Source organism: Oncorhynchus keta, chromosome 31 (genome assembly GCF_023373465.1).
Source record: "Oncorhynchus keta strain PuntledgeMale-10-30-2019 chromosome 31, Oket_V2, whole genome shotgun sequence".
Taxonomy (NCBI): Eukaryota; Metazoa; Chordata; class Actinopteri; order Salmoniformes; family Salmonidae; genus Oncorhynchus; species Oncorhynchus keta.
Genome location: NC_068451.1, coordinates 241766 through 263588, shown reverse-complemented (window position 1 = coordinate 263588; position 21823 = coordinate 241766). Strand labels below are relative to the sequence as shown.

Below are 21823 nucleotides of genomic sequence, written 5' to 3'. Positions count from 1 at the left end.
CCAAAGAGGGCACTTTTGGTCATTGACTGCATGAAACAGCTACGTATGCAGTGCCCCTCATTGTTGGAACAGTAACACACATTTTTTCCCTAACTTAGTATCAGGAAATATTCCAAAAGTATGGAAAGCAGTTTTTGTGCTTCCACTCCATAAGGGCGGGGATAGTAGTGATCTTGATAATTATCGACCCATTTCCAGGCTCCCTTGTCTTGTGAAAATACTAGAATCATTGGTCAACAAACAGCTACGTTATTTTCTATCTGTAAATGGTATTCTTAATGTTAATCAATCCGGATTCAGATCTAAACATAGCACCACTACGGCTACCATGCTTGTTATAAATTATAATGAAAATACCTTAGATGAATGAAAGAATTGTGCTGACATGTGTGTAGACTTGTCAAACACTTTTGATACTGTCGACCATGTTATTCTGTTGAATAAGCTGCCCTCAAAAGGAGAGAGGTACCGATGCTTGCCGATGGTTTCAGAATTATCTTAATGACAGAACTCAGGCCATCAAGATAGATTATGTAACTCAAGGACCCAAAGGGGTGACCCAAGGTCCGATACTCGGCCAACTACTATTTACAATCTATATAAATAACATTGGTAATGCAAAAAAATGTAATGTTCATTTGTAACCAAATGACAGTGCTGTATTCCATTGCTCCTTTGGTTGTCTAAGCCTTCTCACGTTTGAAGTTTTTTTTAAAGCACTGCAGAGGTCACTATTTTCCCTGAAATTAATGTTAAATGCAAACAAAACAAAATACATTATTTTTTCTAGGTCCCATAACCCATTTTTAAATTAATTTGTCATGACTAGTTTGAGCGGTAGAGAAATTGAGCGAGGTCCTTCCTACAAATATCTTGGTATATGGCTTGATGACAAACTGTCATTTAAAAAACATGTTACTGAGCTGGCGAAGAAGGTGAAGTTAAAAGGTTGGTTTCTTTAAAAGAAACAAAGCATGTCTAGGGCTGTGGTGGTCATGAAATGTTATCAGTCAGTGATTGTCAAGCATATAATTGATCGTTAATGGCTCTTTATTCAAAGACTCAATCAGACACTCTTAATGACAGTTGTGACTGCTTTGCGTGATGTATTGTTGTCGCTACCTTCTTGCCCTTTGAGCATTTGTCTGTGCCCAATAATGTTTGTACCCTGTGCTGCTGCAATGTTGTGTTGCTACCATGCTGTGTTGTCATGTGTTGCTGCCATAGGTCTCTCTTTGTGTAGCGTTGTCTCTCTTGTCATGTTGTGTGTTCTGTCCTATATTTTAAATTTATTTTGAATCCCAACCCCTGTCCCCGCAGGAGGCCTTTTGCCTTTTGGTAGGCCATCATTGTAAATAACAATTTCTTCTTAATGGACTTGCCTAGATAAATAATGTTGTTTTTTAAATAAACATAAACACATTTACAGTAGCATCTCCTGGCTTCCACACATAGATGTATTATACACTGCTCAAAAAATAAAGGGAACACTTAAACAACGCAATGTAACTCCAAGTCAATCACACTTCTGTGAAATCAAACTGTCCACTTAGGAAGCAACACTGATTGACAATATATTTCACATGCTGTTGAGCAAATGGAATAGACAACAGGTGGAAATTATAGGCAATTAGCAAGACACCCCCAATAAAGGAATGGTTCTGCAGGTGGTGACCACAGACCACTTCTCAGTTCCTATGCTTCCTGGCTGATGTTTTGGTCACTTTTGAATGCTGGCGGTGCTTTCACTCTAGTGGTAGCATGAGACGGAGTCTACAACCCACACAAGTGGCTCAGGTAGTGCAGCTCATCCAGAATGGCACATCAATGCAAGCTGTGGCAAGAAGGTTTGCTGTGTCTGTCAGCGTAGTGTCCAGAGCATGGAGACGCTACCAGGAGACAGGCCAGTCCATCAGGAGACGTGGAGGTGGCCGTAGGAGGGCAACAACCCAGCAGCAGGACCGCTACCTCCGCCTTTGTGCAAGGAGGAGCAGGAGGAGCACTGCCAGAGCCCTGCAAAATGACCTCCAGCAGGCCACAAATGTGCATGTGTCTGCTCAAACGGTCAGAAACAAACTCCATGAGGTTGGAATGAGGGCCCGACTCCATGAGGCTTACAGCCCAACACCGTCCAGGACATTTGGCATTTGCCAGAGAACACCAAGATTGGCAAATTCGCCACTGGTGCCCTGTGCTCTTCACAGATGAAAGCAGGTTCACACTGAGCACGTGACAGACGTAACAGAGTCTGGAGACGCCGTGAAGAACGTTCTGGTGCCTGAAACATCCTCCAGCATGACCGGTTTGGCGGTGGGTCAGTCATGGTGTGGGGTGGCATTTCTTTGGGGGGCCGCACAGCCCTCCATGTGCTCACCAGAGGTAGCCTGACTGCCATTAGGTACCGAGATGAGATCCTCAGACCCCTATGCTGGTGTGGTTGGCTCTGGGTTCCTCCTAATGCAAGACAATGCTAGACCTCATGTGGCTGGAGTGTGTTCCTGCAAGAGGAAGGCATTGATGCTATGGACTGGCCCGCCCGTTCCCCAGACCTGAATCCAATTGAGCACATCTGGGACATCATGTCTCGCTCCATCCACCAACGCCACGTTGCATCCCAGACTGTCCAGGAGTTGGCGGACGCTTTAGTCCAGGTCTGGGAGGAGATCCCTCAGGAGACCATCCGCCACCTCATCAGTAGCATGCCCAGGCGTTGTAGGAAGGTCATACAGGCATGTGGAGGCCACAATTGAGCCTCATTTTGACTTGTTTTAAGGACATTACATCAAAGTTGGATCAGCCTGTAGTGTGGTTTTCCACTTTAATTTTGAGTGTGACTCAAAATGAATCCAGACCTCCATGGGTTGATCAATTTGATTTCCATTGATCATTTTTGTGTGATATTGTTGTCAGCACATTCAACTATGTAAAGAAAAAAGTATTTAATAAGAATATTTAATTCATTCAGATCTAGGATGTGTTATTTTAGTGTTCCCTTTATTTTTTTGAGCAGTTTGAAATGGCTTGTAGTCTATGTAATATAGCCTACACCTTCAAAATGATACCATAATTTATTTTAGACAGGTCCAAAGAAGCATGATATGAAGAAAATGTAGTCTATTTCAGAAGAAAATAATAGAATACTCTGAGTTGTCCTTATGTTAGGTCCTGATGTGGCTATGGCAAAGAGCTGTGGGCTACACACTATAATTATGCCACATTATTTTATATTATGAAGAATACAATTAAACAAAGCTGAATAAAATAGGAATATTTTCTCCAAAGGATTTGAGCAGTTAATCTAGAGTTATTCATGTAACTTTAGTTGTTCTACAAATGTTGGGCCCTATGTTTTATTTATTTTTAATACATTGTAAGGCTGCCTGATGAGACTCTAATGATAATTTTTTTTAAAGTCGCTTGAAAGTCATGAGCCATGCTTTGTTTTGTTGCGCAGGCTGTACACACGAACAGACTCTCATTCACAATTTGACAAGCACTTGATAATGCCTCGATTTTCACAGTGGCATCTCCTTTGTGGCTGCAATGCATCTAAAAAAAATCCATGTCTTTTGTGGCCTGGAGTGCTGTGTTGTTCCCTTCTCCCTGAGTGTGCTGGCAATCCGAAGCGGGAAAAAAACATTATCGTAAGTGACTGCAAATGCAATTATGCATGTAATGCTTTTATTAATAAATGTACATTTTTATGGTGAACATTGGTGACTATGAATCGCAAAAGTCGCACAAAAAGGCATTGTTTCTTATGCTGGGCATAAGTGATAATAAATAACTGATAATAAATCATTCAATAAATAATCAAGTGACAGGTTAATATTGTTAATATTTGTTTTGATTTAAAATGGACAATTATCGTGCACCTATACCAAAACAGAGGCAGCGGGAAAAATGACATGTCACCTATGCCCTTAAATAGCGAATGGAGGATGCTTTTCCCCGTGGTTTATTTCCATGACAGCCAGGTAGGCTATACTCCTGTTGTAAATATAAGCAATGTGCTTAATATTAGGAAAGTTGAGAAAAGTTGAGAAATAAATATAGTAGGTCTAGCCTATAGAAAGCTGATGGGACCCTGCTCTTTTTATTATCGGCCATCACTCTGTTTTCTCCCTCAATTGCATAGCCTACAGAAATGTTGCTCACGTCATGAGCTCATGGGCTCTCGTGAAGTGTTTGATTACATTTTCGAATACATTTGCATTGATGTCAGAGTGAATAGAGGGACAGTAGAGTGCCGAGTACCAGGCAGTTAGCAAGTTTGGTAGGCTACTAATGACCTTGGAGAGTTATGGTCCGATGTGACGGAGACCCAAGCGTGACTGCTGTGGGGCTGCAGCGGAGCAGAGCAGCGAGGAACAGCAGAGACAGGAGGAGCCCATAGCATTAGACACAAGCCTTTGAACTGGTGAGCCCGTTAATCCCTCATGCTTAAGACGCCAGTGAGATAGATTTGCTGCTGCGCCTGGGCACTGTAAACAACGGTGCCTCGTCTCATCTCGTCCATATCCACATGCACATACACACACTTTCTGTCAACACAAACAAGCCTAAATGTGGTAACGGCTTTAAGCCTCACCTTCCTGCATGACTTCTCATGGTGTGAGGGGGTTGGTTAGACCCGATTACGGGTCCAAGGAAACGGGATTAGCACAACTCCACTTTCTAATTAATCGTCTTGGTGTTTGGCCAATAAATCATGGTTATCTCCTTCTGTAATCATAACAGGAGACAGCACCTCTCTGACCAAGCTGCTGGAATGTTAAACTTGGTAATGAAACCCTGAGATATGTGGAAGGGGGATATCTATCTTGTTGAGCATTGCTCATCGCTAGATTAGATCGTGGCTAGTTTAGTCTTTTTTTGGACAAAGTTTTGTATGTGTTGGATTTAGCCTGCAATGAAGAGTAGGGGTGAGGGAACCACAATGAGGAGACAGATGATGGATGTAACAAGGGCAGGCAGCAGGCTGGTACAGGGGTATTTAGAGCCGTGGTGACTGGAAGACTTCAGGGAAAGGGGAGGCCCTACTGCTGTAAAGCAGAAATGCCCTGAAGCTATAGTAATATTGGCAAGAAGGAGACATGTAGCAGTTGGCATAGTGCATCTCAGAGCCCCTTCCCACGCAGAGCCTGTCTCTCTGTGGAAAGGCTGAGTGCAGGGCACTGACACTCCCTGCAGTCTAGATGGCTGCAGCTGGAGCCACTGTGTACTATAGGCATGTACAATGCCCCGGCCACAAACGTAGCCAAATTATCTAATTTAATTATCGGAGAGAGACAAAGAGAGAAAGAAAGAGAAAAAGAGCAAGAGAGAGGAGGTGTTGCAAGGGTCCACTGAGATGGAAAAGTGAGTGTGTTTATGCTCCTGGTTCCCAGTGGGCGCCCACAAATTAGGAGTTAGGCGACGTGCAAATCCGGCAGCTGTTTCTGAGAGTGTTCTGTGACCATGTGTGGGACAGCCAGTTGCAGATCACAGACAGTCCCCTGCCACTTCAAGAGTGAGGGGAAGAGGAGAAAAACATGCTTCCGATGCCATAGGGCAGCTCGCACCGCTCTGATGTGAAACTCTCTCCACTCTGCCCAATGTTACCCAGAGGATCGACCCCAAAAGTCCTAATTTTAGTTGCAATGAAAAAGCACAAAGTATAAAATAATACTAGTTTCCCCGGAAGATATGTGTATAGCTTTTGTTATTGCGCCCTTGAGAATGCATGACCTCCAGCAAGGTGACATGGAGGCTGTTTAGTGCCTAAGTGCACAGCATCGTAAACTGAAACGTCATTATTGTACTGTCATAATAAAACTGATGCAGGCTTTAGTGCAGTCTCTCTTTGGCACTGCTCAAACTTCAAACTTCCAAAAAATGACAGAGGAACAACACCTGCCTCTCAGTCACAGCACTCTCCTCTGGCATCTAACCTGGAGTCAAATGCTTTTTAATGCCAAAATACTTATTATTATTATTATTATTATTATTATTATAAAATACTGTATGCATGCATCCCGGTGTGTGGGTTGTGTGAGTGAGAGTGTATATATGGTTGAAGTCGGAAGTGTTCGGTTGGACTCATTAAACCTCCTTTTTCAACCACTCCACAAATGTCTTGTTAACAAACCATAGTTTTGGCAAGTCGGTTAGGACATCTACTTTGTGCATGACACAAGTCATTTTTCCAACAATGGTTTACAGAAAGATTATTTCACTTATAACTCACTGTATCACAATTCCAGTGGGTCAGACGTTTACATACACCAAGTTGACTGTGCCATTTAACAGCTTGGAAAATTCCAGAAAATTATGCTAGGGCTTTAGAAGCTTCTGATAGGCTAATTGATCATCATTTGAGTCAATTGGAGGTGTACCTGTGGATGTATTTCAAGGCCTACCTTCAAACTCAGTGCCTCTTTGCTTGCCATCATGGGAAAATCAAAATAAATCAGCCTTGACCTCAGAAACAAAATTGTTGACCTCCACAAGTCTGGTTCATCCTTGGGAGCAATTTTCTAACCCCTCAAGGTACCACGTTCATCTGTACAAAAAATATTCCTCAAGTATAAACACTATGGGACCACGCAGCCGTCATACAGCTCAGGAAGGAGACGCGTTCTGTCTCCTAGAGATGAACGTACTTTGGTGCGAAAACTGCAAATCAATCCCAGAACAACAGCAAAGGACCTTTTGAAGATGCTGGAGGAAACAGCTACAAAAGTATCTATATCCACAGTAAAACAAGTCCTATATCGACATAACCTGAAAGGTCGCTCAGCAAGGAACTGCTCCAAAACCTCCATTAAAAAAGCCAGACTACGGTTAGCAACTGCACATCGGGACAATAATCGTACATTTTGGAGAAATGTCCTCAGGTCTGATGAAAAATATAACTGTTTGGCCATAATGACCATTGTTATGTTTGGATGAAAAAGGGCGAGGCTTGGAAGCCGAAGAAGAACACCATCCAAATCGTGAAGCACGGGGGTGGCAGCATCATATTGTGAGGGTGCTTTGCTGCAGGAGGGACTGGTGCACTTCGCCAAATTGATGTCATCATGAGGGAGGAAAAGTATGTGGATATATTGAAGCCAGACGACGGGGCACCCAGCAGCGCTCCTCAGGCCTGTAATACCCTCCCAGTCCACCAGATACTGCCAACCACGACCCCAACGGCATTACATCCAAAAGCTACCGGACAGTATAGGGAGAATGGTCATCGATGAGCCAAAGAGGTGGGGAGGAGCAGCTGGTTTAATCAAAGACACATGGAAGGTGAGGTGGATTTTGAGAGAGTCTGGGAGTTTCAGATGCACAGCAGAGGGTTTAATGACATGATCAAACGGGGCACTAGTTTTCTGGAAGCAACTTTCAAGGGAAAATCCTTAGATGAGAGCCATACCTCAACCTCTTTGGCAGGGAACAAGGGGGGTTGGTAACCCAGGGCACACTCAAAGGGTGACATACCTGATGAGTCATTGCTGAGGGTATTGTGGGTATATTCCACCCAGGGTAGCTGGGCAGTCCAGTAGGAAGGTTTAGCCGAAGTCACACAGCGTAGGGCAGTCTCCAACTCCTGAAGGCCTGGGATGTAAACTGGGTCCCCTTGTCAGAAACAATATCAATAGGGATGCCATGCAGCCGCAACACATGGGATATCAGCAGGTCCGCAGTCTCCCTGGAGGAAGGAAGCTTGGAGAGGGGAATGAAGTGAGCCGCTTTGGAAAATCGGTCAATAATAGTGAGGATCAGTGAGATACCATTAGATGGGGGAAGGCCAGTGATTAAGTCCAGAGCTATGTTTTTACCAGGGGCGACTGGGTGTGGGAAGACGGCAAAGCAGACCGGACGTAGATTTGGTGGAGGTTTTGTTCTGGGCACAGACCGAGCAGGCTGAAATGAATTTGCGAGTGTCTTTCTCCATGGTAGGCCACCCAAATCGCTGATGCAGGAAGACGACAGTCCAGTTCATGCCAGGGTGACTGGTGAGGTGAGTAGAATGGGCCCACTAAAGAACTTCAGAGCGAACTGAATCTGGCACAAACAGAGGCTTACTAGGACGGTTACCTGGGTCAGGCTGGTTCTGCTGAGCCTGGAGAACAAGGGACTCAATCTCCCAGGAGACAGCTGCAACGATGCATGAGGATGGCATAATGGTTTCTGGCTCGGAACCTGTGTTGTCTGCGGTGAACTGGCGGGAGAGGGCTTTGGGCTTAGCATTCTTAGATCTGGGGCAATAAGTGAGTGTGAAGTTGAATCTAACGAAAAACAATGCCCACCTGGCCTATCGAGAGTTCAGACATTTGGCGGTCTGGATGTAGGATAGGTTTTTATGATCCGTCCACACAATGAAAGGGAGAACCGAGCCCTCTAACCAGTGACGCCACTCCTCAAGAGCCAGCTTCATGGCCAGAAGTTCCCGGTTACTTATGTTAAAATTTCTCTCTGCAGGTGAGAGCTTGCGGGACAAGGCGGCACATGGGTGGAGCTTCTGATCAGAGGGTGAACGTTGAGACAGGACAGCACCTGTCGGAAGCGTCCACCTCGAGGATGAACTGGAGTTCTGGGTCTGGCTGGGTAACTATTGGAGCGGAAGTGAAGCGGTGCGAAGTGGAGGTGAGAGTGGTGAGAGGAGCTGCCAAACGACTGTAGTCATGGATTAAACGTCTGTAAAAATTGGCAAACCCTAGAAAACGTTGTAGCTACTTCAGATTAGCGGGCACAGGCCACTCTGACTGCCCTAACCTTGGCAGGATCCATTCTTAGCTGTCCCTGTGCAATAATGTAACCCAAAAAGGATACAGAGGAAACATGAAACTCACATTTCTCAGACTTAACAAAATGTTTATTCTCCAAGAGCCACTAGAGGACTTGGTGAACGTGTTGCTTGTAAGCCTCAAGATCCTTTGAAAAAATAAGAATATCATCCACATATACAAAAACAAAGCATCCAATAACATCCCTCAAAACATCATTCACCAGGCTCTGAAAAACAGCAAGGGTGTTAGTGAGACCAAACGGCATGACCAAATACTCAAAGTGGTGTGTTGAATGCCGTTTTACACTCGTCCCCCTCTCTGATGCGGACAAGGCATTCTGGGGGTCAAGTTTAGTGACCACTGTGGCACCACGGAGAGTGCCAAAAGCAGAACTGATGACAGACAAGGGATACTTGTTCCTGACAGTGATACTATTCAGCCCACAGAAGTCTATGCACAGCCTCAATGACCCATCCTTTTTCTTGACAAAGAAAAACCCAGCTCCCACCGGAGAGGAAGAATGGCTGACATGTCCGACAGCCAGGGAATCCTGGATGTATTCCTCCATAGCCTCTTACTCGGGATGGGGAGAGGAGCTCTAGGCTGAAGCTCAATAGCGCAGTCGTACGGCCGATGAGGCGGCAGAGATGGGGTGTGGTGCTTACTGAACACAGGAGCTAAACTGTGATACTCTGGAGGAACAGAAGACAGGTCCGGGGGATCTGGAATGGACTGGGGTACAGACAAGGCAGGTGGAAGGGCAGAAGGTAAACAATTAGAACGACAAAAGGTGCTCCAAGTAGTTACCCTCCCGGTAGTCCAGTTAATCTGATCTTTGTGGGCTATACTTGGTCTTGTCTCAGGATGGTAAATTGGTGGTTGAAGATATCCCTCTAGTGGTGTGGGGGCTGTGCTTTGGCAAAGTGGGTGGGGTTATATCCTTCCTGTTTGGCCCTGTCCGGGGGTGTCCTCGGATGGGGCCACAGTGTCTCCTGACCTCTCCTGTCTCAGCCTCCAGTAGTTATGCTGCAGTAGTTTGTGTCGGGGGGCTAGGGTCAGTTTGTTATATCTGGAGTACTTCTCCTGTCCTATTCGGTGTCCTGTGTGAATTTAAGTGTGCTCTAATTCTCTCTTTCTCTCTTTCTTTCTCTCTCTCGGAGGACCTGAGCCCTAGGACCATGCCTCAGGACTACCTGACATGATGACTCCTTGCTGTCCCCAGTCCACCTGGCCGTGCTGCTGCTCCAGTTTCAACTGTTCTGCCTTATTATTATTTGACCATGCTGGTCATTTATGAACATTTGAACATCTTGGCCATGTTCAGTTATAATCTCCACCCGGCACAGCCAGATGAAGACTGGCCACCCCACATAGCCTGGTTCCTCTCTAGGTTTCTTCCTAGGTTTTGGCCTTTCTAGGGAGTTTTTCCTAGCCACCGTGCTTCTACACCTGCATTGCTTGCTGTTTGGGGTTTTAGGCTGGGTTTCTGTACAGCACTTTGAGATATCTATCTATCTATATATATCCACTTTCTACCACTCTAAATTCCAAGCATCTGCCTCTAACCCTAGGAAGCTCTTTGCCACCTTCTCCTCCCTCCTGAATCCTCCTCCCCCTCCCCCCCCTCCTCCCTCTCTGCAGATGACTTCGTCAACCATTTTGAAAAGAAGGTCGACGACATCCGATCCTCGTTTGCTAAGTCAAACGACACCGCTGGTTCTGCTCATACTGCCCTACCCTGTGCTCTGACCTCTTTCTCCCCTCTCTCTCCAGATGAAATCTCGCGTCTTGTGACGGCCGGCCGCCCAACAACCTGCCCGCTCGACCCTATCCCCTCCTCTCTTCTCCAGACCATTTCCGGAGACCTTCTCCCTTACCTCACCTCGCTCATCAACTCATCCCTGACCGCTGGCTACGTCCCTTCCGTCTTCAAGAGAGCGAGAGTTGCACCCCTTCTGAAAAAACCTACACTCGATCCCTCTGATGTCAACAACTACAGACCAGTATCCCTTCTTTCTTTTCTCTCCAAAACTCTTGAACGTGCCGTCCTTGGCCAGCTCTCCCGCTATCTCTCTCAGAATGACCTTCTTGATCCAAATCAGTCAGGTTTCAAGACTAGTCATTCAACTGAGACTGCTCTTCTCTGTATCACGGAGGCGCTCCGCACTGCTAAAGCTAACTCTCTCTCCTCTGCTCTCATCCTTCTAGACCTATCGGTTGCCTTCGATACTGTGAACCATCAGATCCTCCTCTCCACCCTCTCCGAGTTGGGCATCTCCGGCGCGGCCCACGCTTGGATTGCGTCCTACCTGACAGGTCGCTCCTACCAGGTGGCGTGGCGAGAATCTGTCTCCTCACCACGCGCTCTCACCACTGGTGTCCCCAGGGCTCTGTTCTAGGCCCTCTCCTATTCTCGCTATACACCAAGTCACTTGGCTCTGTCATAACCTCACATGGTCTCTCCTATCATTGCTATGCAGACGACACACAATTAATCTTCTCCTTTCCCCCTTCTGATGACCAGGTGGCGAATCGCATCTCTGCATGTCTGGCAGACATATCAGTGTGGATGACGGATCACCACCTCAAGCTGAACCTCGGCAAGACGGAGCTGCTCTTCCTCCCGGGGAAGGACTGCCCGTTCCATGATCTCGCCATCACGGTTGACAACTCCATTGTGTCCTCCTCCCAGAGCGCTAAGAACCTTGGCGTGATCCTGGACAACACCCTGTCGTTCTCAACTAACATCAAGGCGGTGGCCCGTTCCTGTAGGTTCATGCTCTACAACATCCGCAGAGTACGACCCTGCCTCACACAGGAAGCGGCGCAGGTCCTAATCCAGGCACTTGTCATCTCCCCGTCTGGATTACTGCAACTCGCTGTTGGCTGGGCTCCCTGCCTGTGCCATTAAACCCCTACAACTCATCCAGAACGCCGCAGCCCGTCTGGTGTTCAACCTTCCCAAATTCTCTCACGTCACCCCGCTCCTCCGCTCTCTCCACTGGCTTCCAGTTGAAGCTCGCATCCGCTACAAGACCATGGTGCTTGCCTACGGAGCTGTGAGGGGAACGGCACCTCAGTACCTCCAGGCTCTGATCAGGCCCTACACCCAAACAAGGGCACAGCGTTCATCCACCTCTGGCCTGCTCGCCTCCCTACCACTGAGGAAGTACAGTTCCCGCTCAGCCCAGTCAAAACTGTTCGCTGCTCTGGCCCCCAATGGTGGAACAAACTCCCCTCACGACGCCAGGACAGCGGAGTCAATCACCACCTTCCGGAGACACCTGAAACCCCACCTCTTCAAGGAATACCTAGGATAGGGTAAGTCAGTTCATAAAGGGCTAAGTAATCCTTCTCACCCCCTGCTCTTTATTTCTTTCTTCACTGCGGAAAAAACTAGATTTAGATGCAAGTGGCTGTTCTGACTGGATGTCATAAGGTGTATGCACCAATTTGTAAGTCGCTCTGGATAAGAGCGTCTGCTAAATGACTTAAATGTAAATGTAAGTTACTTGATGTGGAATAGAGTTCAATCTCATGGCTTTATGTAGTACTCTGAGCCTACCATAGTCTTGTGGCATGTCTTGTGGGGTTTGCATGGGTGCATTCCTGGGTGCATTTAAATACAAGCAGTGATGAAGTCAAACTTTCCTCCACTTTGAGCCAGGAGAGATTGACATGCATATTATTAATATAAACTATCTGTGTACATCCAAGGGCCAACCGTGCTGCCCTGTTCTGAATCAATCGCAATTTTCCTAAGTGCTTTTTTGTGGCACCTGACCACATGACTGAACAGTAGTCCAGGTGCGAAAAAATTAGGGCCTGTAGGATCTGTCTTGTTGACAGTGCTGTCAAGAAGGTAGAGCAGTGCCCTGTCATGGACATACAACAGTAGCGAAGATGGGGGGGGAAGTAGCAAAATGTTTCGACCATAATAGTTTACAAACCAGGGTTACTCCAAGCAGTTTAGTCACCTCAACTTGCTCAATTTCCACATTATTTATTGCAAGATTTAGCTGAGGTTTAGGGTTTAGTGAATGATTTGTCCCAAATACAATGCTTTTAATTTTAGAAATATTTAGGGCAAACGTATTCCTTGCCAGCCACTCTGAAACTAACTGAAACTCTTTAAGTGTTGCAGTCATTTCAGTTGCTGTAGTAGCTGACATGTATAGTGTTGAGTTGTCTGCATACATAGACACAGGCTTTCCTCAAAGCCAGTGGCAATTCATTAGTAGAGATTGAAAATAGTAAATGGGCCTAGACAGCTGCAGGGAATTGATTTTAATCTAATCAGGGAATTCCTGATTCTACCTGAATTATGTTGGAGAGGCTTCCATTAAAGAACCCACTCTGTGTTCTGTTAGACAGGTAACTCTTTATCCACAATATAGCAGGGGGAGTAAAGCCATAACACAAACGTTTTTCGAGCAGTAGACTTTGATTGATAATGTCAAAGGTTGCACTGAAGTCTAACAAAACAGCCCCCTCAATCTTTTTCTCATGAATTTTTCTCAGCCAATCAGTCATTTGTGTAAGTGCTGTGCTTGTCGAAAGTCTGTCTCTATATCCATGCTGAAAGTTTGTTCCAGAAGTTTACTAAGGTTTGGTAACAGGCTGATTGGTCAGCTATTTGAGCCATTAAAGGGGGATTTACTATACTTAGGTAGCGGAATGACTTCTGCTTCCCTCTAAGCCTGTGGGCACACACATTCTTTGTCCCCGTTTGTCCCCTTGCTCCTGTCTGTTCCTGTTCCTCCCAGTTTTGACCTTTCTGACTGCCCTGATCCTAATACTGCCTGCCGTTCCAGACCTGTTGGACCCTTTCTGGATTTCTGACCTCTGTCTGCCCTTGACCTGTCGTTTGCCTGCCTCTGTACTAGAAATACACATTTGTTACTTCGACACTGTCTGCACCTGGGTCATACCCGAACCCTGATAGTTTCATAGTATAGTTTCTTCTTCTTTTTATTCAGTTTAGTCACATGATTTCTCAATTTGCAATACATTTGCTAACAGGTTGTGCAGCCAGACTTATTTGCCATTCTTTTTGCCTCATCCTTCTCGTCCATACAATTTTTCAATTCCTCAACAATCCACAGGGATTTAACAGTTTTTACAGTCATTGTCTTAATGGGTGCATGCTTATTAGCAACTGGAATAAGCAATTTCATGAATGTGTCAAGTGTACTGTCTGTTTTCTCATCTTTACACACCACGGACCAACATATATTCTTTACATCAATAACATAGGAATAACTACAAAACTTCTTGTATGACCTCTTTTGAACTCTCATTCCTGTACTGTTTGTAAGTACCCTGGTAGGTTGACTGATAACCTGAACCAGGTTGCAGGCACTGGTTACAGTTTTAAGCTTTTTCTGGAGTGGGCAGCTTGATGAAAGCCAGTCAATATTTAACTCACCCAGAAAATATACCTCTCTGTTGATATCACATACATGATCAAGCATTTCACACATGTTATCCAGATACTGACTGTTAGCACTTGGTGGTCTATAGCAGCTTCCCACAAGAATGGCCTTTAGGTGAGGCAGATGAACCTGTAGCCAGTATGGTTCTTTATATAGACCACAACAGTGCCTCCATTGGCATGTGTCTTTTCGGTAAATTGTAAACCATATATTGCTACCACTGTATCATCAAAGGTGATGATGAACCTAGAGCCATATTACTTTAACAGTATTTGACATGATATCCTCTCTAAGCTTTACAGGACTGTGGTTAATAAATGTTCTATTATTCTATTCGCTTGATTGTAGTGAGTCTTATCATTGTGTTGTCTGTCTCAGCACAGCTTATGTTATCTTTCTTAATATCCATTTTTGTATCAGCCAACCGTTTGTCCTACTCTATTATGTAATTATGATGTCTTGGGGGGTTTCTTTCAAGTTTATTTTGCATCTCTAACTTTTTTCTTTTTTTTTTTTTTTTAAACGACTCCATACTATTCTCTACACTCTACACATTGCACAACGTTCCTGCCACACCTCTCACTCACACAGTGAGACATCATTGGTTGACTGATTGATTGACTAAGACAAAGATCAGTGGTCTAATCACTCCTCTCAGGCAGTCGGCTTGAAGAGCTACAACCTTGCCCATAAGCTTCAATAGCACTGCTGTAAATACTGTAACCTCCCCCCTCTCTTTCTGTCTGTTCCCCCAAGGTGCTTGTTAATGTGGGGGTCGGATGATTGGTGCATTTTATGAAGTACGCATGCAGTTCCATTCTCCATGTGGCAGCATCCAGCAGAGACGCATGAAACTGTACATTTCTGTCTGCATAACATAACATGGGATAACATAGGAGTTATCCCATGTGTTAGTGGGGGAATAGACACCACTGTGGGATATGACTGCTTGATTAAAGACATGCTGGACATTTCATGGTTGATTTGCATACGGCCACACATTCCTGATGAGGCCGACGCCGCTCGACGCCACACCCATTTACGCTGAATCCCATTAACCTCTCTGCGCACGGAACCAACTAGCGGGCTGAAATTCCACAACATACGGTGATCGCTACATAAATAGTCATATTAAACATTAATGAAAATACAAGTGTCTCACATGTATCGAAAGCCTAGAATCTTGCTAATCCAACTGCGTTGTCAGATTTTAAAAAGTATTTACTGCGAAAGAATACTATGCGATTATCTGAGCATAGAGCCCCATAAAAAAAAAAAACATTTTAACTAGCACAGGCGTAACATATTCCCAAACTGCATTAAAATTAATTGTTTACCTTTGACAATCTTCGTCTGTTTGCAATCCCAATGCTCATTGTTACACAATGAATGATCTTTTGTTTGATAAAATCCGTTTTTATAGCCCAACACGAAACATTTTGTGAACCGCTTGTGTCGTGAATTCCGTCTCATTCCATTTTCGACGACACATTCCAGGTAAATAACCCACACAGAACGTGACATTTCCAGTCATGTTTGGTTTCACTGCAATCAACTGGTTCGTTTGTAACACAATCAAACGTGATGGGCCATTTTGCGGGACGTATTGACTGAAAGAAACCGATTTGAAGACAACAAGTCATGACATCATTGTGCACCAATGATTTGCCCACTGTTTCATTGATTGACTGTCTTAACCAAATGACCACTGATCGTCTTGAAATCTAGCTGGTTAGATAGCCAATGAGCTGAGCTAAACGGCAATAGGCCATGTTTATGTGTTGCAAGACCAACCCATGTAGTAAGCTCCAGAGCAAGTGAATAATTTGCTATTGAAGTTTCATACCGGAAGGAGAAACACATATTACGCACTGCATTGTTTGGTAAACGCGCAGATTCAGCTGTTCATATATCAATCATTATGGCGACTAAGTCAGGGAAAGCTAAATCTAAGTCCAGATATACACACAATTTTAGAATAAATTGATTGGGAAGGTGAGACAGAGATTGTTGTAGGACGATTCATTTAGCGATTGTGGAGGAATATTTTTTGAACGGGAGAGGACATCGTCTTATCATGCTAATGCCCTTGTTTGAAAATATTATTTGTGATTTTTTTGTTACATTTTAGAAGCAATAAATAAACATGTAATGTCATGAAATGTGAGATGCGTGTGTCTGCCGCCCCACCCCAACCCACATGAAATAGCCTATTTGAGGCTGTTGAGGGGAGGGCAGGCCCACACAACAATGGCCAAAGTGAAATGGAGACAGTAGATACAGCTGGTCTGTTGTAATATAATAAAGACAGTAGATCTAGCTGGTCTGTCATAATATAATAGAGACAGTAGATCTAGCTGAAATGTCATAATATAAAAAGAGACGGTAGATCTAGCAGGTCATAATAATGTATTCAACCTTATGTTCCCTGTACTCTCTCTCTATATACACTGCTCAAAAAAATAAAGGGAACACTTAAACAACACAATGTAACTCCAAGTCAATCACACTTCTGTGAAATCAAACTGCCCACTTAGGAAGCAACACTGATTGACAATAAATTGTACATGCTGTTGTGCAAATGGAATAGACAACAGGTGGAAATTATAGGCAATTAACAAGACACCCCCAATAAAGGAGTGGTTCTGCAGGTGGGGACCACAGACCACTTCTCAGCTCCTATGCTTCCTGAATGATGTTTTGGTCACTTTTGAATGCTGGCGGTGCTTTCACTCTAGTGGTAGCATGAGACAGAGTCTACAACCCACACAAGTGGCTCAGGTAGTGCAGCTCATCCAGGATGACACATCAATGCGAGCTGTGGCAAGAAGGTTTGCTGTGTCTGTCAGCGTAGTGTCCAGAGAATGGAGGTGCTACCAGGAGACAGGCCAGTACATCAGGAGACGTGGAGGAGGCCGTAGGAGGGCAACAACCCAGCAGCAGGACCGCTACCTCCGTCTTTGTGCAAGGAGGAGCACTGCCAGAACTCTGCAAAATGACCTCCAGCAGGCCACAAATGTGCATGTGTCTGCTCAAACGGTCAGAAACAGACTCCATGAGGGTGGTATGAGTGCCTGACGTCCACAGGTGGGGGTTGTGCTTACAGCCCAACACTGTGCAGGATGTTTGGCATTTGCCAGAGAACACCAAGATTGGCAAATTCGCCACTGGTGCCCTGTGCTCTTCACAGATGAAAGCAGGTTCACACTGAGCACATGTGACAGACGTAACAGAGTCTGGAGACGCCGTGAAGAACGTTCTGGTGCCTGAAACATCCTCCAGCATGACCGGTTTGGCGGTGGGTCAGTCATGGTGTGGGGTGGCATTTCTTTGGGGGCCGCATAGCCCTCCATGTGCTCACCAGAGGTAGCCTGACTGCCAATAGGTACCGAGATGAGATCCTCAGACCCCTTGTGAGACCATATGCTGGTGCGGTTGGCCCTGGGTTCCTCCTAATGCAAGACAATGCTAGACCTCATGTGGCTGGAGTGTGTCAGCAGTTCCTGCAAGAGGAAGGCATTGATGCTATGGACTGGCCCGTCCGTTCCCCAGACCTGAATCCAATTGAGCACATCTGGGACATCATGTCTCGCTCCATCCATCCACAGACAGACTGTCCAGGAGTTGGCGGATGCTTTAGTCCAGGTCTGGGAGGAGATCCCTCAGGAGACCATCCGCCACCTCATCAGGAGCATGCCCAGACGTTGTAGGGAGGTCATACAGGCACGTGGAGGCCACACACACTACTGAGCCTCATTTTGACTTGTTTTAAGGACATTACATCAAAGTTGGATCAGCCTGTAGTGTGGTTGTCCACTTTAATTTTGAGTGTGACTCCAAATCCAGACCTCCATGGGTTGATAAATTTGATTTCCATTGATAATTTGTGTGATTTTGTTGTCAGCACATTGTAACGGTTTTGACTTGAGGTTATTATTTATAGGGGTGCCAGGTAGGTTGTGCCTACCAGAGAAAACATTGGTTTTCTCCTTTTAGTTTGGGTGCGAATGAGTCCCATCTGGTCTGTCAAGTCTACACCAATACAAAGGACTTATGTAAAAGTCAGGATGGAAATAAACTTTTCATAAACCCTTAAAACATTGGAAAGAACTTCAAAAACAACTATATTCTGTTGCGTGGGTTGTATTAGCAACAACAATGATTACACACACACATATATATATAATAATATCACAATGAGTTCTGGTTCCTCCAGAAATGTCCTGTACCTCGGGCCTAAAAAGAGTCCAGCCCGGTAAAGGAGTTCAGTGAACTCAAGTGACTTTTGTCACGCGATGTTTGTCCGTTCATTCAGTGTAGCGTAAACCCAGTACTAAACATACAATCAATATAACAATTACTTTACCACAGAACTTTAAAGCGGATCAACTCTTAATTAAGTCCTCAACTACAACTAACTACATAAATCACAGTATACATCACATCCAAACAAATGAAATACCGTATACAAAAAGGTGGTAGTCAGTCGGTCAGTCAGACAATCCAATCCGCCAATAGATCTCCAGCGGAGAAAGGCCACGAAGAACGGAGAGGTGTAGTCCAGGGACGCAAAGAGTGGATCCGATCCTGGGTAAACTCTCTTAGGCTACAAAACACACGTTTAACGGCAACAAAACAAACGGAATAGAGAAGCTTCGAACTGAGGGTTGAACACATCCTCATGCACGTCTCCATCACAACCCCACTTTTGCGCAGCTGATGCTGGCTATTTAATTGGGAATTAAAGGGAAAGCGTCCTATTGGAAGGAGCTGCACTGAGACGGTTCAGAAAAATTCCGGGCCGTCACAACATTCAACTACGTAATGAAAAAGTATTCAATAAGAATATTTCATTCATTCAGATCTAGGATGTGTTATTTTAGTGTTCTCTTTATTTTTGGAGCAGTGTATATATATATCGGTTTATTATACCTGTTGATACAGGGCTCATATGTGAAACTATTCTAACTGAACATTGTCTTTCACAGTGACACTGACTCCGAATGGGAGTCTTATCCGGCGTCCTCTGTGAATTTAAGTATGCTCTCTAATTCTCTCTTTCTCTCTCTCGGAGGACCTGAGCCCTAGGACCATGCGTCAGGACTACCTGGCATGATGACTCCTTGCTGTCCCCAGTCCACCTGGCATTAGCACTGTTCCAGTTTCAACTGTTCTGCCTGCGGCTATGGAACCCTAAACTGTTCATTTTTACTCTTGAGGTGCTGTCCTGTTGCACCCTCTACAACAACTGTGATCTCCACCTGGCACAGCCAGAAGAGGACTGGCCACCCTCATAGCCTGGTTCCTCTCTGGGTTTCTTCCTAGGTTTTTGCCTTTCTAGGGAGTTTTTCCTAGCCACCGTGGTTCTACACCTGCATTGCTTGCGGTTTGGGGTTTTAGGCTGGGGCTATATAAATAGATTTGATTTGATAGAGGACTGAGGGTCTTCCAAATATTGAAAGTGTGTAAATAGTTACCCATGTTATTTTGTAAATGTATATATAAATATATATATTTTTTCATATATTTTTTAATTCATAATTATTTTTTCCACCATTTTCTTTTTCCTCATTTTTTTTTTTTTGGGGGTGTGTTAGAATACCATTTTGATATTTTGTATATAGTTATTTGGTTCAACATGTATACCTTCACCAATTTGGCCACTTGGGTACATTTGGGCTACTTGTGTAGGACACCTGGGTGACTTCATGATAAATGTCATGTAGCACACTCATTTTGGAAGTTATCATTCTGAAACTTTGCACAAAGTACTGTTGCCCTCTTATATATTTCACCGAAATTGTCCCTATCATCCTATCTGAATGTTTGTTTTATCTTGTTCATTTTAAAGATGATGATACAAAATAAAAATAAAAACGTATCGTTTTTTTCATTGTTTTATCTAAACCAGATGTATTGTGTTATATTCTCCTACATTCAATTCACATTTACACAAACTTCAGAGTGTTTTCTTTGAAATGGTACCAAGAATATGCATATCCTTGGTTCTGTGCCTGAGCTACAGGCTGTTAGATTTGGGTATGTCTTCAGGCGGGAATTGCACAAAGTAGGGGGAGCTCTAAGAGGTTTTAATAATCCTAGGCAGGCTTCCACACTTTGGAGTTTTCCAAAACACCCACAGCTTCTGGACAGCTTCAGCATCTCATTTGAACAAACATGCACCTAAGAAGAGCAGGCGCTGTCTGTTTAGAAAGGCAGTGTTGTTGGCTAGCACACTGATAATCTAAGGATTGTAATCCAGGGAGGATAACATCACACATTAAGACTTGAGATGTCTCACCCCCCAGTCCTTGTTTCTTATACTTGCTGATACAGATAACCCATCCACAAAGTGAAAGTGATACTTGCATTGGATACCATAGTGGATACCAGGTTAGCACCTGAGAATACTTCAATACTCTGAAGCATAATATGAGCAGGAACTCACCACGCAGGAGGTCAGAAGAGGCGTAGGGTGAGTTGTGTGTCCTGAAGAGCTGCCAGTCAAAGTCATCCTCCTCCCCTTGGGTGAAGTCACACAGACTGGGCTCAGAATCCTCGTCAAAGGTGCAGCCTGCTGCTGAGGAGAGAGAGACGGAGATTACATTAAGTGGGAGGTCACACATGATGAAGTAAATGGCAAAAAGCAAACAAGATTCTCTGGTCTGATGAAACCAAGATTGAAGATTGGCCTGAATACCAAGTGTCACGTCTGGAGGAAACCTGGCACCATCCCTACGGTGAAGCATTGGGGTGGCAGCATCATGCTGTGGGGATGTTATTCAGTGGCAGGGACTGGGAGACTAGTCAGGATGAAGGGAAAGATGAACAGAGAAAAGTATAGAGAGAGATCCTTGATGAAAACCTTCTCCAGAGCACGCAGGATCTCAGACTGGGGCGAAGGTTCTCCATACAAAGGAAAATGACCCTTTTTATTTTATTTTTTTATTTCACCTTTATTTAACCAGGTAGGCTAGTTGAGAACAAGTTCTCATTTGCAACTGCGACCTGGCCAAGATAAAGCATAGCAGTGTGAACAGACAACACAGAGTTACACATGGAGTAAACAATTAGCAAGTCAATAACACAGTAGAAAAAAATGGGCAGTCTATATACAATGTGTGCAAAAGGCATGAGGAGGTAGGCGAATAATACAATTTTGCAGATTAACACTGGAGTGATAAATGATCAGATGGGCATGTACAGGTAGAGATATTGGTGTGCAAAAGAGCAGAAAAGTAAATAAATAAAAACAGTATAAAAACAGTATGGGAATGAGGTAGGTGAAAAAGGGTGAGCTATTTACCTATAGACTATGTACAGCTGCAGCGATCGGTTAGCTGCTCGGATAGCTGATGTTTGAAGTTGGAGAGGGAGATAAAAGTCTCCAACTTCAGCGATTTTTGCAATTCGTTCCAGTCACAGGCAGCAGAGTACTGGAACGAAAGGCGGCCAAATGAGGTGTTGGCTTTAGGGATGATCAGTGAGATACACCTGCTGGAGCGCGTGCTACGGATGGGTGTTGCCATCGTGACCAGTGAACTGAGATAAGGCGGAGCTTTACCTAGCATGGACTTGTAGATGACCTGGAGCCAGTGGGTCTGGCGACGAATATGTAGTGAGGGC

At 44.7% G+C, this 21823-nt stretch overlaps 1 protein-coding gene across 3 annotated transcripts in view; it reads right to left on the bottom strand.

The window, feature by feature from the left end:
- The window catches only part of LOC118364163 (receptor-type tyrosine-protein phosphatase U), a 306643-nt gene that overhangs the window by 202858 nt on the left and 81962 nt on the right, over positions 1-21823 (bottom strand). For 2 of the 3 annotated variants that reach the window (XM_035745412.2, XM_035745414.2), the window contains exon 2: positions 20646-20777. In XM_035745412.2, coding sequence (XP_035601305.1) covers positions 20646-20777 — 132 coding nt within the window. The remainder of the gene's footprint in view (positions 1-20645; positions 20778-21823) is intronic. The other variant, XM_035745413.2, reaches the window with a different exon arrangement.